The sequence below is a fragment of the Embiotoca jacksoni genome, unplaced genomic scaffold (genome assembly GCF_022577435.1).
Source record: "Embiotoca jacksoni isolate LCO1_2020_lvr unplaced genomic scaffold, fEmbJac1.0.p SCAF_55, whole genome shotgun sequence".
Classification (NCBI taxonomy): Eukaryota; Metazoa; Chordata; class Actinopteri; family Embiotocidae; genus Embiotoca; species Embiotoca jacksoni.
The window spans coordinates 235,998-251,666 of record NW_027185409.1 but is presented as its reverse complement, the minus strand read 5'-3'; the positions used below and the strand labels follow the sequence as shown (position 1 = coordinate 251,666).

Below are 15,669 nucleotides of genomic sequence, written 5' to 3'. Positions count from 1 at the left end.
TTGCTGATACGTACTTACGTACTTTAAGTAGTATTAGTACTTTTACTTTAGTAAAGAACCTGAATACTCCGTCCACCACTCGTGAGCTCAAATCTAATCGATTATTTGACATATCTTTTTTTTTTTTTTTTTTTTTTTTCTCCTCTCTTCTTCCAGGCTGCAGTACCTTAATTCCACCTGAGGAGGAAGAGGTGGCGCTGTTTTTAAAGCAGCCGCCCTCTGAGCCCTTCTTCTTCTTGTTCTTCTGCGTTTCCTGCTCACTCACAACAAACACACAGCGGCTCCCGGGTTCAGCTGCGGGCGGGTCGGACATCAGGGAGGATTTGACGGGTTTCGGACGTTTTTAGAGAATAAATCAAGCTGAATATTTACGACTGAAGGACGGGGGGGGGGGGAACCAGCTGGGAGCCAGGTAACGAACCACACGTTTAACTGTAAGTAACTGTCGAGGTCGGCGGCTTAAAAATAACAAACTTAACCGCTCGTGCTAACAGCTGAACTTGAAGGCAGAAAAAAAAAAAAAAACAGTTTAAAAAAAAAAAAAAAAAAAAGGCAAAAAGTGAGTTTCAGCTTATTTTGTGTCACATGTCCGGTGATGTAAATAAAGTCAACGGGTTTTTTTTGACTGAATGAATCCGTCTGTGTAGTTTCTCCTCTTCAAACGGCCTCATCGTGTTTTCATGTGTTTTTAATGCTACTGAAGACGAACTGGAATATTTATAGTCTGTTTACCTTTTAATCAGACTTGTTATAGTCTTATTTAACTGATTGGACCGGAGAACCAGGACATATTGATGAACGCTTTAATAATTATACTGAGCTTCACTCATATTTAAAATCTCAATTAAAGAAACCAAGAAGTTGTAGTTTGTGTTTTTCCTTCTACCTTTCAGTTTCAGTGGACCAGTTTCACAAAAGAAATTTGATCTTTTCTATAACTGTATATTTGTATTATTATTGGGTTTAGGCTTCAAATAAAGCCCACTGTTTTTTTTTGTTTTTTTGCCTCTGCACTGAAATCTTTTTTATTTTGTGTATCTTTGTCTCTTATTTCTCTGGTGTGCAAACAAAAAATATCTGTTTAACTTTAATATAATATCTACTGATAACTTTGCCGAAGTCTGGTCTGTTTTACTGTTTTTGTACTTGCCTGCTGTTTTGTCTTTACTCGTCACTTTTCTTCTTTTGTTGAGCAGGTTATGTTTAAAAAAGAAAACTGTCGGTCTCTTGATGTAATGAATAATCGTTTAAGCACTAGATTCTTTAAATATGATATTGAGCTCCCAAAACTCAAAAACAACAACTGTTTCGTGTCTCCTTTTGAAAACGCAGGTAAACATGACCGCGCTCGCGACGTAGTCGAACTCGTCGTGTCTGTCTCGACTCCCGACCGAGGACGGGGGGGTGGGGGGTGGGGGGGGCCGGAGTCCGTTCCCCAGACGCAGCGATGGACGACGACACCCCGACCCTGAAGCCCAGACGGATCCAGAATCAGAACGTGGTGCACCGTCTGGAGAGGCGTCGCGTCTGCTCGGGTCGACCCGGAGCTCACTGGTACCGAGTGCGCTGCTTCCACCAGAACCTGTTCCCCAACTTCACCGTGGTCAACGTGGAGAAGCCGCCCTGCTTCCTCAGGAAGTTCTCCCCCGACGGACGCTGCTTCATCGCCTTCTCTTCGGACCAGACGTCCCTGGAGGTGAGAGGGAAGAGAAACCTCCTCGCGTGTCACGAAACACTTCCGTCACATGTGGAGCAATCTGTCTCGAGCAAGTATTTCAAGTGACGCCGCTCGGTCGACATCGGCGCCTGAGTTCCACGCTCGAAACTGGAGCAAAGAAAATATCAGATTTTGTGTTTAAAACGTCGCTAGAGATTCCTTGAAACGCTTCAGGAAGTCCACGGCGATGAAGCGACGAGCCGGACGAGGTTGTTTCTGAGTGACGTTTCAAGAGGGGGGGCGGAGCTTCACCGTCCGAGACACCAGGTGGGTTTTCTTTCTTTGATGTTGGCGGAGGTTGGTGTCACCCTGAATTCGGCCCTCCAGAGTCGGACTGTCAACACCGTGTTCCGCCGGGAACTTCTGATGGGGAAAACATTCGCCGCAAAGCACCCTGAACTGTGGCGCCATGGCAACAGGGTTCTCCGACAAGTCAAACGGACAAGTCGCCCCCCCCCCTTCAACAACACAATCGTCAACTCCACACCATCCTCCTTCTCACTGGATTCGACTTCTTTCTGTTCCCACCAAAAAATAGGACGTTTCTCTGCTTCAGTTTCGGGTCCTTGAATCTCAAATGTTCCCGTACCAGCGCTCACAAAAAAAAAACCAAAACAAGTCTGGAACTCAGGTGATGATGTCGATCGAGGGGATGTAACTCACGAAGGTTGCAGCTGCTCCGTACACATCACAGAAACCGTTTCAGGGCTTCTCGATCGACCCCTCCGGCTGCTACATTTTCTAGATTTCTAAATTTTCCCCCCTGAAATAAAAAAGATGCAAAAAAAAAAACACACTCATCTTAAACGTTCCCTCTCGCAGATCTACGAATATCAAGGCTGCCAGGCGGCTCAGGACCTGCTGAGAGGCCAAGAAGGGGAGACTCTGCTCACGGCCAACGACCAGCGCTCCCTCAACATCAGAGGACGCCTGTTCGAGCGCTTCTTCTCTCTGCTGCACGTCACCAACGTGGCGTCCAACGGGGAGCACCTCAACCGGGAGTGCAGCCTGTTCACGGACGACTGCCGCTACGTCATCGTGGGGTCGGCCGTCTACGTCCCCGAGGAGCCGCCGCCGTACTTCTTCGAGGTAACGGCGTCGAGAAAATGTTAAAATCTTTAGACGATAGATCAGATTTAGACTTTATTTAATCCCACGGTCCGGAAATTTAGTCGTCACGGCAGCATAGAAAAACAAAAAGGTGCACACAATATGAAAACATTTACAAACACTTTATAAGATATCAGAAATAAGATAGATAAAAAAATAAGAGGAATGAATGAACACACACACGCAGACTATATACACCAAAACAAATCAAATAAAAATAAATACAGATGGACGATGGATGGAAAAAGTGTCAGGTGCTATGAAATGAAATGAACAGTGCAACGTTATTACAGGATGGTGTTGAAAAGGTTGTTGTTTTTATATATATGTGTGTGTGTGTTGTATATTGTATATATATCTTATATATATCTCCCGCCAGGTGTACCGCAACAACGAGTCGGTGACGCCCAACCCTCGCTCTCCCCTGGAGGACTACTCCCTCCACATCATCGACCTGCACACCGGCCGGCTGTGCGACACCAGGTCCTTCAAGTGCGACAAGATCATCCTGTCGCACAACCAGGGCCTCTACCTGTACAGGAACATCCTGGCCGTGCTGTCGGTGCAGCAGCAGACCATCCACGTCTTCCAGGTGAGACATCCATGTTTTAGCGTGTCGAACGTTTATTAACATGTATAAAAAAAATAATAATTTAAAAGTACCCGCGCTGCTCTGTTTTCATTCTGTTCGTTTAATGCAGCTTTGATTTAAACAAGCTGATTGATACTAAAGTGTGACAGACGAACTGAAACCTGATAAGGTTTGAAAGTTACTAATTATCTATAAAACGTGCATAAAATAAAATTAAGATTTGCCGGATGTTTTTCATTTTCACATGATTTTTTGTTCCCAGAAAGGTTTTTAAATCCCCAAAAAAGAGGATTCTTTTTTTTTTAATTTTTTTTTGCATAATTTGTTTGTAATTCAGAGGAACTTGATACCTTTCAGCTCTGTTTTTATTTTATTTTTTTAAATGTTCCTTCCCGACCGCGTCAGGTGACTCCAGATGGAACGTTCCTGGACGTGCGGACCATCGGCCGGTTCTGCTACGAGGACGACCTCCTGACCCTCTCGGCCGTTTACACCGAAGCGCAGGCCGAGAGCCAGCCCGGCTTCCCCCGCCTCTACACCGACAAAACCATCAACTCCCTCAAGCACAGGCTGCTGGTCTACCTGTGGAGGCGGGCCGAGCAGGACGGCAGCGCCACCGCCAAGAGGAGGTAAGGGTTGCGGTTGGCTCCGCCCGCGTCTGTGCGTCTACGTCGCTTGGAGGCGCTGCTTTGTTCGCTCGCTCGTTGACTCGAGGAAATCAGGGAAAAGCTGCACACGGACAAAAAATTTTTACCAACGTGCATTATTATTATTAATTATATATTATATTATTAATTAAGCGATGAAGACGAGCGCCCTGAGATCCTGAACGCATCACCGCCGTGCCAATAATCACGTTAAAGCATCAACCTCCAGTGTAATATTGCGATTACACAACAAGTTACCAACTAAATAGAATATGTAATCAAAGTGTATTTCATATTAAGGGGCCATTCGCTCTCAAAATATACTACTTTTTGTTTAGCGGGAGCTCCGTTTCCATGGAAACACACGGGGTTATGACCAACTACTGGAAAACAATCAGTGTCCTCAGTAGAAGCGAATGTAACGTACTCATTGTTTACCTCTCCGGGAAGTAGTCCGACCCTTAGCAACGACCCTAGCAACAGAGACGAGATGGCTTCTCAAACTGAATAAATGCAGCACATAGAAACAAAAAAGTCTCCTTGTAACGCAGATATCCGAATCTCAGAAATGCAAAAAATGTCAAAGATGAAAATAAATGTATTTGTTGGTTTCAAGGTGAAATAAAACATTAGAAATGGGAATCATTTTTTTGTTTTAAATCTTTGGTAACCAGTGTAATGATGAAATGGTTTAATTCATTTCTCAAATACAGTAATACTAAACGGTGCCAAATATTCTGATTACATTCTTTTTAATGTGGCTTCCTGCTTTTATTCATCATATATGTCATCATAAGATAAAATATTTTAGGGTACTTGTTTTTTGGTCCGACCAAAACAAGACATTTGAAGACGTCACGTTTGGATCCGTGAAGCTGCTGATGGGCATTTTATTGACTCGGTAATTCTGAAATTGATTTAAAAGAATAATTACCAGATCAAATAATAATAAATTGGAGCCTTAATGTGGAGTCAGAAGGAAGTGAGCTCCTCATCCTCATCTCTGCTGGAGCCCGGAGGATCAGCTGCTGTAATGTTATCCGTCGGTGGTCGCGCTGCATTGTGGGTAATGTAGGCCACAAAATTTGACAAAGAAGAAGACAACATCTGTGGTTTTCAAACTGTAATCAATCAGCACAAATATAGGAGGTTATTATTGTGACAATTAATTACGTTTCATGTGTTAATCGGGCTCTTAAACTCTTAAATGTTAACTGCTTGTTTGTTTGTTTGTTTTGTCCGTCAGGTTCTTCCAGTTCTTCGATCAGCTGAGGAGGTTGAGGATGTGGAAGATGCAGCTGCTGGACGAGCATCACCTCTTCATTAAGTACACCAGCGAGGACGTGGTCACACTGAGAGTCACAGACCCCTCGCAGGTGGCAGCGCAAACACACACACACACACACACACACACACACACACATAGACACACACACACACACACACACACACAGACACACACACACACACACACATAGACACACACACACACACACACACACACACACACACACACACACACACATACACACACACACACACACACACATAGACACACACACACACACACACACACACACACACACACACACACACACAGACACACACATACACACACACACACACACACATAGACACACACACACACACACACATACACACACACACACACACACACATAGACACACACACACACACACACACACACACACACACACACACACACACACACACACATAGACACACACACACACATACACACACACACACACACATAGACACACACACACACACACACACACACACACACACATAGACACACACACACACACACACACACACACACACACACACACACACACATAGACACACACACACACACACACACACACACACACACACACACACACAGATCTCCCCGGTGTGAGTTCCTCCTCCTGCTCTCTTTGTTGCTTCCCTCCGGCCTCTTTCTGTCTTGTCTTTTGTTGTCGGTGCTGTATGACAGGAATTCCTCTTTCAGGTCTCCAAGGACACGTTCGTCCTTCGGATTCTCTTCGGTCCCGATGACAACGAACGGATCTAATGAGTGTTCAGTTTATGCACGGGGAAGATCTTCCGTGCCGACTGGCCATTTTCCTCGGACAAAATGAAGATCAAACCGTTTAAATATTGTTTTAATTTTAACCCTTAAAGACAACGATACCTACAATAAATACCGTAACTCTCCTTCCTCCCTGCGTCCCCTCGCAGCCGTCCTTCTTCGTCGTGTACAACATGGTGTCCACGGAGGTGCTGGCCGTCTTCGAGAACACCTCGGACCAGCTGCTGGAGCTCTTCGAGAACTTCTGCGACCTGTTCAGGAACGCCACGCTGCACAGCCAGGCCGTCCAGTTCCCCTGCTCCGCCTCGTCCAACAACTACGCCCGGCAGGTCCAGAGGAGGTGCGGACCGAACAAACAAACAAACCAAAAAAACATCCTCCGTACTGCAGGAAATGAGGATTATGGAAAAATATTTTTACCGATGAAATAGTTTTGAATATGAGTTTATTTATGGGGCCGCTGTCGGGTTTGTTTCTGATTGAAATAAAAAGCTGCACCTGATGTCATGAAGCCAAATGTCAGGCAGGATTTAAAGATGGTGGTTAGGAAGGGAAGCAGATCAGCAGCTATCACCAGGGGGAGGAGGGGGACGGGGTGGGAGAGGAGGAGGAGGAGGAGGAGGGATGAGAAGATAAAAGGGTCCAAATTGGATTTTTTTCAAGAGTGGTGAAAATGAATGGCAGAAAAAGAGGAGAGGAGAAATTGAAAGCTGGCGAAGTACATTCGCTTAAAAGAGCGACGAGAGGAGAGAAAGTGAAGAGTCGACTAAACACGAAATGTCATTTTTAGAATCATATTTTAGATATCTGTTGAATCGCACGGATGGTCTTCGTCCTCCGCCTCTTTTTTTTTTCAGATTCAAGGACACCATCGTGAACGCCAAGTACGGCGGCCACACGGAGGCGGTGCGCCGGCTGCTGGGTCAGCTGCCCATCAGCGCCCAGTCGTACAGCAGCAGCCCGTACCTCGACCTGTCGCTCTTCAGCTACGACGACAAGTGGGTGTCGGTGATGGAGAGGCCCAAGACCTGCGGAGACCATCCCATCAGGTAACGCAGGTCCTTTTTTTTTTTTTTTTTAAATGTTGAAAAGTAGTCCTGAATTTTGAGGCCCCCCCCCAAAAAAAAAAAAAGTAAGAAAACGGGGAAACTCGAGGTCTCAGGAGGTTTCTCACTAGTTACATGTAACTTTAGTCACGTGTTTTTACAGGAGCTCATTCAAATAGTTCAAAAAAAAAAAAAAAACCGGTTTTCATTATTGGATAAAAAGCAACAAAAGGTGCAAATATTTAACGCCAATATTTAAAGAAAAATGTCGACGTGGACGGAATTAATTTGAAGAAAAATGCAACAAAACATCTTCAAGGTGATTCTCTGCTTTGATCAGTTGCTTTTATTTTTTTGTATTTATTTATTTTTTATATAAACTGAATATTTTTCTCTGAGCAACCAATCACGATCATCTTTTTTTTTTTTTTTTTGGGGGGGGGGGGCTCCTCCCCTCCTATCGCAGTCAATTCTAGCTCCAAAATAAGGGGGGGGGGGGCTAATCATCGCTGTGTTGGAGCGTACAAGATGGCGACGGCCAAAAACGCCCGACCGGAGTCTCTTTAAACCGAGTTAACCGAGTTAACCGCAGCTCCTCCGTCTCTCCGCCAGGTTCTACGCCCGAGACTCGGGGCTGCTGAAGTTTAAGATCCAGGCGGGCCTGCTGGGGCGGCCGGTCAATCACGCCGTGCGCCGCCTGGTGGCCTTCACCTTCCACCCGTTCGAACCCTTCGCCATCTCCGTGCAGCGCACCAACGCCGAGTACGTGGTCAACTTCCACATGAGACACGTCTGCGCGTGAAGACGAGGAGGCCGGAAAAAAAAACAAAAACGCCGACGACACACAAAAAACAAAAACACACTTTGTTCCGCCGGCCGCCTCCTCCTTCTCCTCCTCCTTCTCCTCCTCCTCCTCCTCCTCCAGAGAAGCCACTCTTCCTCTTTCCCCCCCTCGCCGTCACACAGTGGTCGCCCCCTCCCCCCCCCACCCTACCCCACCTAACCCCTCCACCCACCCGAACAAAGAGGGACCTGTGGGGAAGGGGAGGCTGGAATAAGTGTAAATGGAGACGTGGAGCGAGTGATTGATGTGCGACGGAGGAGGAAGCCGCAGGAGGATTTTTTTTTCTTCTCCGTCCCGCCGTTCTCATTTCATATCAGGAGAACACGCTCGTCCGGTCGGTCCGCGACCGGCGGACTTCTCACCTTTTTCTTTTTCTCACACGAACGAGGAAGGAAAGTCATTTTAATTCAAATTCATTTTACTTTTTTTTTTTTTTTTTTTTTTTTTAAACATATTACCGCTTGTATATATTTTATTGACAATAAAATATTCTGAATTTTGCTCGTTGTGTTCATTGGAACAGCAGGTCGCTGAGGTCGAGTGATATTTTAAGCTTTTATTGGTGTGTAAAGAACTCAAACTAGAATTATTTTATTTTCAACTTTTTCTGCTTCCAATTATAAATATCCATCAGATTATTGTCTCCTTTTTTTTTTTCACTTTCAGTACGTACTGCAGCTACCTTTTAAAAAGTAATAGTACGTGTACTACTTCATGAAAAATGCGCCTTGACCTTTGACCCTCTCGGTCACGTCCGTCGCAGTCCGACGTTTTGAAGTAAAAAGAAAAAAAACAGGACGAGATTCTTCTTCCTTTTTGTGGGCGGAGCCTCAGCGCCACCAAACTGTCTCGGCGGCTCAGTCGATGAGACCGATGGAGTCGGGAAACATCCTGGTACTTCTGGGGTACTGAATAGTCCGGTCGTATTCTGCTGAAGCTCCGCCCACAAAAGGAGGAAGAAGAAGATTAAATGGAAGCGTGCTCGTTGCTTTTAGTACGTACTGCAGCTACGTATGTAAACGGAAAAAAAAAAAATTGGGGGGGGGGGGGCATTCCTACATTTTAACACGCATACGTATCGAGACACACTGAAACTCAGATTCGGTACGTTTTCCCGCATCGTTCTTCATCTCGCTGCATCTTTAACCTCATCGGGGAGCTGAAACGATGCTGGCACCGGTTTCAACACACACACACACACACACACACACACACACACACACACACACACACACACACGGAGAGCGAGAGAGCGGACGAGACAGCACTGCAGGCGTCGTCACATCATGTTGAAATCCCTGCAGTCTGTCTCTCCGGCCGCCTATAGGATCATGACGCTGCTGTTTTACACCGGCTCCATCTGCTCCGCAACGCTGACGCATCTGTTTAGCTCCAACGTGTTATTAAAAGCACACGCGGATACAAACAAATATGCAAATTGACTTAACACCACGCACACACACGCACACACACACACACACACACACACATGGACATGGATAATAAACACATAAGGGGGCAAAAGGCACACACGGCCAGGCAGCTGCAGGGAGGTCAGGGTGGCACGGAGAGCAGGTGCTGAGGGATTAAGTGTTCTACTAGCCTCTGGTTACACACCGCGGTGGACGTGTGTGTGTGTGTGTGTGTGTGTGTGTGTGTGTGTGTGTGTGTGTGTGTGCGTCTGACAAACTAACGAGGGTTTAAAGGCGAAAGAGAGGGTGTGTGTGTGGGGGGTGGGGTGGGGGGGTGTTTACAAACAGAAGGGATGATGGGAGAATCGGTGAGAGCGCGGAGGAGTGGGAGCTTTGCGCCGCCGAGCGCTATCTGGTAGAAGGAGGCTTAAAGGAGGCCGCAGGATGTCGTCGTCGTTACGCGGCGTGTTTGTGTAAGTCGGCGACGACAAGCTGTGATAATCGACTAATTACAGGAAGTTCACGCAGCAGGCGCAGACGGGCCCACATTATATTATGTTGGCAGACGCGCCGCCGACAGAAAAGAAATCTTACACTTCATGTTTGTTTTCAAGACACTTTTTATTTTTTTTCTTATATATATATATATATATATATATATATATATATATATATATATTCTGCACGGAAATGTTAACTCTTAACTCAACTTATTTTCCACGAGATGCTCACTTCGCCGCCGAGGAGGAAACAGATCTCTCGCGTTGAACCCGATGCCCTCCTCCCCCCTCCCCTCTCCTCCCCCCCCCCCCCCCCCCCAACTCCCCTCCTCCTCCGTCACTTAGCGCGATGACAAAATATGTCGTATCCGTCTCATTCCTAAGAATCAGGTAAACTCGGAGCCTTCTCCTCCTGACCTTGGTTGCTACGGAAACATAACCGCTCTCTGCTTGCTTGGTAACCTAGTCTTTTCTAATTGCCGTTGTCGTGGCAACAGCGCAACCAATGCAATCTAAAAAAAAAAGAAAAAAAAGTGTGGTCCCCCCCCCCCCCCTCTCGCCCCCCTTCCCGTCGCGGCGCTTCGTCCTCGCCGAGCCGAGCCGTCTCCGACGGACACGTTTCAGCATCCAGACAACGGGGACATCTACAAAACGCAGCGAGGTCGAGGCTGCCGAGGCGGCGGCTGGACTCACGCTCAACTACGCACAAGATAGACAAAACAGAAATGGATCTCTGCAATGTACATTTTTTTAAATTTTCAGTCGCGGCGGGTTTAGAAGCAGCAGCAGCAGCGTCAGGGATCTCCATGTTCTGTTTTCAGGTCGTCTCATTTTGTCCGTTTTGTGGTCAAAAAGTAATTCAGCAACTGCCAACTTTGTTCGAAGAGGATTTGGAAATTCACACCAAGAGTTGTTTCCGTGACTCCGGAGGACATCACAGTGACCTAACATTGGTTTCCCGGAGATGTACCTCGACCCTCATCTCAACCTCGTTCTTCACTTTTAACCCCGAAACCAGATCTGAACCCTCAGACGGCCTTTTTGAAGGTGTGAAGATCGACCAAAACAAAAAATCCTCACGACCCAGGAACATCCGGAGGTTTTGAGCTATAATTTGTCCACAGCAACATTAAAGACACGAGGAAGTCGGTCTGAGTGAACATTCATTAATGAGATATGCTTATTACTATATATTATTATTATTATATTTATATAGTATATTATTATAATTAAGCATCAAGGCCACATTTAAGGAAAAGAAATAAGATCTTTCAGTAACTGTCGACAATAAAGTCGAAATCTCAAGAAAAAAAAGTTGAAATCTCGAGAATCAAGTTAAAATATCTTTTTGAGAATAAAGTCAAAGTTTCGAGAATAAATTTAGATTTTGTCGCGAATTAAGTTGAAATGTCGAAAATATAGTTGAAATACCATTTTAGGAATATAGTCAAAATATTGAGAATAAAGTTGAAATACCGTTTTAAGATTAAAGTTCAAATGTCGAGAATCTTGTCGCAATACTATTTAGAGACTTCAGAGACAAAGTCGATGTTGTAATCCAGTTTTCTGTCAGAAAAAAGGCCAAAGTGAGCGAATGCAGAAACAATTTCGAGGCCTCAGAAAAAAACAGCTTTGAAGCTTCCAGATTTGAAAGATTAGCTGTTGATTGAACTTCTCGACTGTGATCTGTTTTCCTGCCTCCATTTTATTTTTTTGTTGGAAAAGTTTGAATGAGGAAATCAAAAGGAGGAAGAAGCCAAAGAAATACAAAAAAAAACCCACAAAAAAAAACAAACTGCAACCGTCATCTTTCTGTAGAGGAAGGAAACCGAACACAAACTCCTCTCGATGCTGATTTATTCCCCCGAGGAACATCTTATCCATCAGGACGGCTTGTTGCCACTCAAACTGGTGGAAAAATACAGGCCAGGCTGGTGATGGATGAACGTGTAATCATATGGATACAAGGTGCGTGACAAAAGGTCAGGGAAGCTTTACCAGGAGGGGATTTCATTATCCTGTGACATATAAAAAAAAAAAAAAAAAAGCAGACAGAACGTCCACTGATGACTGAAGGGCCAGTTTTATTACTCCAGAGAGGATTGCTGCATTTCGATGTTTTATATCCCGCTTTGACTGCCGTCGCACTCGGTTACCCTCCTTCTGTTTCGTTGGAGAAACTCGCTTTATGATTATTTACACCTTTAATTGCTCTATATATGGAATATCTACCGTGTTGTCATGTTTATATGACGGATCCCGAAGTGGACGCAGCTTCCGGGTCTAAACAAAACGGAGGTCGATGTTGAAGCGCCTTGAACCGCAATACCAGCGAGTGCCACTAGAGGTCGGCTCCAAAAGTCCTCCGGCTCCATAGACTCCCATTCAACTTCTCTCATCAAATACAAAGTTATCTCTGTGTGTGTTTTAGCTAAAGTCGCTCCTTCTTATTAGTTTTCTGGAGGTCCATCTGAAAAATAATCCCGTCATTATTTGGAAAATAGGCATCAAAAAAACCTCGGAGTTTATTTATGATCAGAATATATCCTTCTGCTCACATTTGAAGCAAAATCTCTCCGGCTTTGCTCCTTTCACCTGCGCCACATTTAATCAAATCAGGAACGTCTCGTCTCCGGGAGAAAAGGCCGACGGCGTCTTCAACACTAAACGTATCTGCTCGACAAAGTTTTTATTTTTTTACAGTCAATTTAAAAACCGAATTGAATCGTGAAGGACTTCTGACGCTTATAGACAGTAGAAACCTGCAGAGTTCACGTCCAGCCACCCCCGCAGGGATTTCAGGATTTTGCCACGCAAATTTAAATTTTAGGTATAGTCTGCAAACATTAAAGCAACTTCCGGTAACAATGATTGGAAAAAGAAACTGCGATAAACTTTACGTACATTTGAAAAAAAAAAAAGACGATAAGCAACAGTTAATAAAATATGATTATAAAATACAATGAAACCAAATAAAACAAGGTCTTTATCCCAACTGGGATAAACTGGATGCACGGAAAAAAAAAAATCTGTTTCTAAGTTCTTGGCGGATAGAAAAAAAAAAGACCTTATCTTAAAGATAATAAAGAGATTCAGCAGGAAGTAGTGATATTAGATGGGAGGAGATCGAAATGGGAGCAAATGTAGTTGCACTCAGTTGTTGATATCTGCATGTGGAGGTTTTGATTTGAGTCATTAATGTCCAAAGAGACCGAAATATAACAGAATATCATCTGCATTGAAATGTCGTTTTTTTTGTTGTCACAAGTGGCAGCGTCCTGTTGACCTCTTTTTTTCTTATTTTTACCATTAAGTCTATTTAAAACAACAACAACAAAATTTTCCTTTTGTAATAAATGTGATTTGACACTTCTCCTCTAAAACCGACTGCTTTCCACTCTTTTAATTTAATGCTGCGGATCAATGAGGCTTAGCGCACCGACCCGTCGTCCAACCTTTGCACCCTTCATATCCTTCACCTGTTATTGGTATCGACCGCCATTGCTCCCCCCCCCCCTCCTCCTGCAACACACTTGACAGCTGTAACAGTGTCAACATTTCATATCGCGAAAATAACCGGGTTGTCGGTCACAAGGCCCCCCCCCCCCCCCATGGTGAGAGCCGGTGAAATCACAACACCACCCACCTAATGAGCCGGGAGGGTTTGCAGCGAAGCTAATATTTGACTGAAGGGGGGGGGGGGGGGTCGGCTCAGAGGTGTGTGTGTGTGTGTGCACAGATACAAAGCGCACACACACTCCCTCCCTCCCTCCCCCCCACCCCCCACCCCGAAGGGCCCAGCGCCACACCGAGGCACAACACACAGCCGGACGGTGGGAGATGGTTTCTGACCGACTTCACCTCTGGCCCAGACATCACTCAGCTGGGCGCCACAACACGTGCACACATCCGAACAGTCATTTCTCTGCAACACACACACACACACACACACACACACACACACACACACCTGAGTGAGCACGACTTGGGGGGTGTTTCAGGTGGAAGTCTGCAGGGAAGGTTTCGCAACATGGCTGATCTAAAAAAAAACAAAAAAAACCCGGGAGGCCTTTTGTGTTTAAACAAAACAGGAAAGACGAGGGAGGAAGAGGACGACGTACTTTAGCACGTGTGTCTTCTCTGTTATTAAAACTAACACGGGGGTCCACCTGCAGTATTAAACCTGTCCATCATTACCGTGTAAAGACAAACCGATGTGCTGATTGGCTTCAGTGTTTTGTTTTTTGTTTTTTTTGCAGGAAGTAAAAAAAAAAAAAAAAATAGAGATGCGGTTCTGGTTCCTGTGACAGCAACAGGTGATCAGAGTTCTCCACCTGCTGGACAAACAGGAATCCTGCAGCCACTCGTCGACTTTCATCCAATGAAATATATTTACTGAAACGATGGATTTGACAACAGTTTACAGGCGTTTTTATTTGATTACGTCTCAGAGGAACATGTTGAAGGTTTTATTCCACCACATGCAGGTCGATCTTACTTTGCAGGTTTTTACATGTTTTATAGATTAAAGTACCGAAAGGAGCTCCAACAGCACATTCCTGCTTGTATTAAATATGCCGGTAAGATGGATGAATTATGAGACAAATCAGTTGTATGTCTGGATGTACGACTTTGCATGCTGCTTGACGTAATCCTTTTAAACGTTTTTTTTTTACCCTTCCTCTGTTTTGCTTGCTCCTGGACTAACTTGTTGTTTTTAAGTGCTTCAATGTGACCAATTACATTCATTTAAGTACTGTACTTAAGTACAAATTTGAGGTACTAGTACTGTACTTGAGTATTTTCATTTAATGCAACTTTATTGGCCAACTTGTACTCCATTAAATCAAGGAGGCTTTAGTTACTGATAACTTTTAAGATTACAGTTTTGTACACTTCCTTTTCCACAGAAAACCACAAAGTGTAATGTCAAATCTGATGATTTTTGTTGTTCTTTAATTGGTTGAGAAAAGTATTCTACGTTATAAGCTAAATATAATATTTAAGTACTTGAAGACAGGTCTGCCAGTCCATCTCAGGGCAATATTGAATCATTTTCCTCAATAAAGAAATTACCAAGTATCATATTTTTGTCTCATTTGTTTGATTAGGTTCTCTTTCTCTACTTTTAGGACCTGCATGAAAATCAGATCTTGTTTTAGGTGATATTGATTCAGTTTATAAAAAAAGATCTAACTGACAATGAGCATTTACCATAGTGTGTACTCTTACTTTCCTACGTACTTTACATTACTCATAACGGAGTATTTTCACAGTGTGGTATTAGTACTTTTACTTAAGTAAAAGGTGGATGAATACTTTAGCAACCTGGTTGTTTTATTGTTGTTTTAATGGATAACTTAGCTAACAGTAGCACCCTTACATTTATTAATGCCTGTTATCAGTGATTTTTTAAAAATTTTTATAATGATAATACAAAATAATAACACTCATAAAAATAAATAGATATTTACGTAATAAATGTGTTTATTTATTTACTTAATTTTTTTTTTTTTTTTTTTTTTTAAAGTGTATTAAATTGAAGCCACTGAGCATTATTTCCTTGATGTTTACACGGGAGCTTATCGGGCATTTAAAAAAATAAATAAAAAAAAAGAAAAAAAAGGACGCAGATGAGAGGGCGGCGCGTGACGTCAGAGGCCAGCTGACAGGTTTGTTTTGCTTGCGCGAGCTCGTCCC

General features: G+C 44.1%; 1 protein-coding gene across 2 annotated transcripts; it reads left to right on the top strand.

Annotated features, from left to right (window-relative positions):
* Positions 1 to 264: 264 nt before the first annotated feature.
* det1 (DET1 partner of COP1 E3 ubiquitin ligase) lies at positions 265 to 8,557 on the top strand. 2 transcript variants are annotated; one of them, XM_069172817.1, is made up of 9 exons: positions 265 to 412; positions 1,333 to 1,696; positions 2,540 to 2,806; positions 3,207 to 3,419; positions 3,825 to 4,048; positions 5,313 to 5,442; positions 6,317 to 6,507; positions 7,025 to 7,216; positions 7,826 to 8,557. In XM_069172817.1, the coding sequence occupies exons 2-9, from the start codon at positions 1,448 to 1,450 to the stop codon at positions 8,013 to 8,015; spliced, it is 1,656 nt and encodes a 551-aa protein (XP_069028918.1). In that variant the 5' UTR covers positions 265 to 412; positions 1,333 to 1,447; the 3' UTR covers positions 8,016 to 8,557. The 2 variants fall into 2 exon arrangements, with proteins under 2 accessions (XP_069028918.1, XP_069028917.1); XM_069172816.1 differs by having other exon boundaries at positions 265 to 434.
* The last annotated feature ends 7,112 nt before the right edge of the window (positions 8,558 to 15,669 follow it).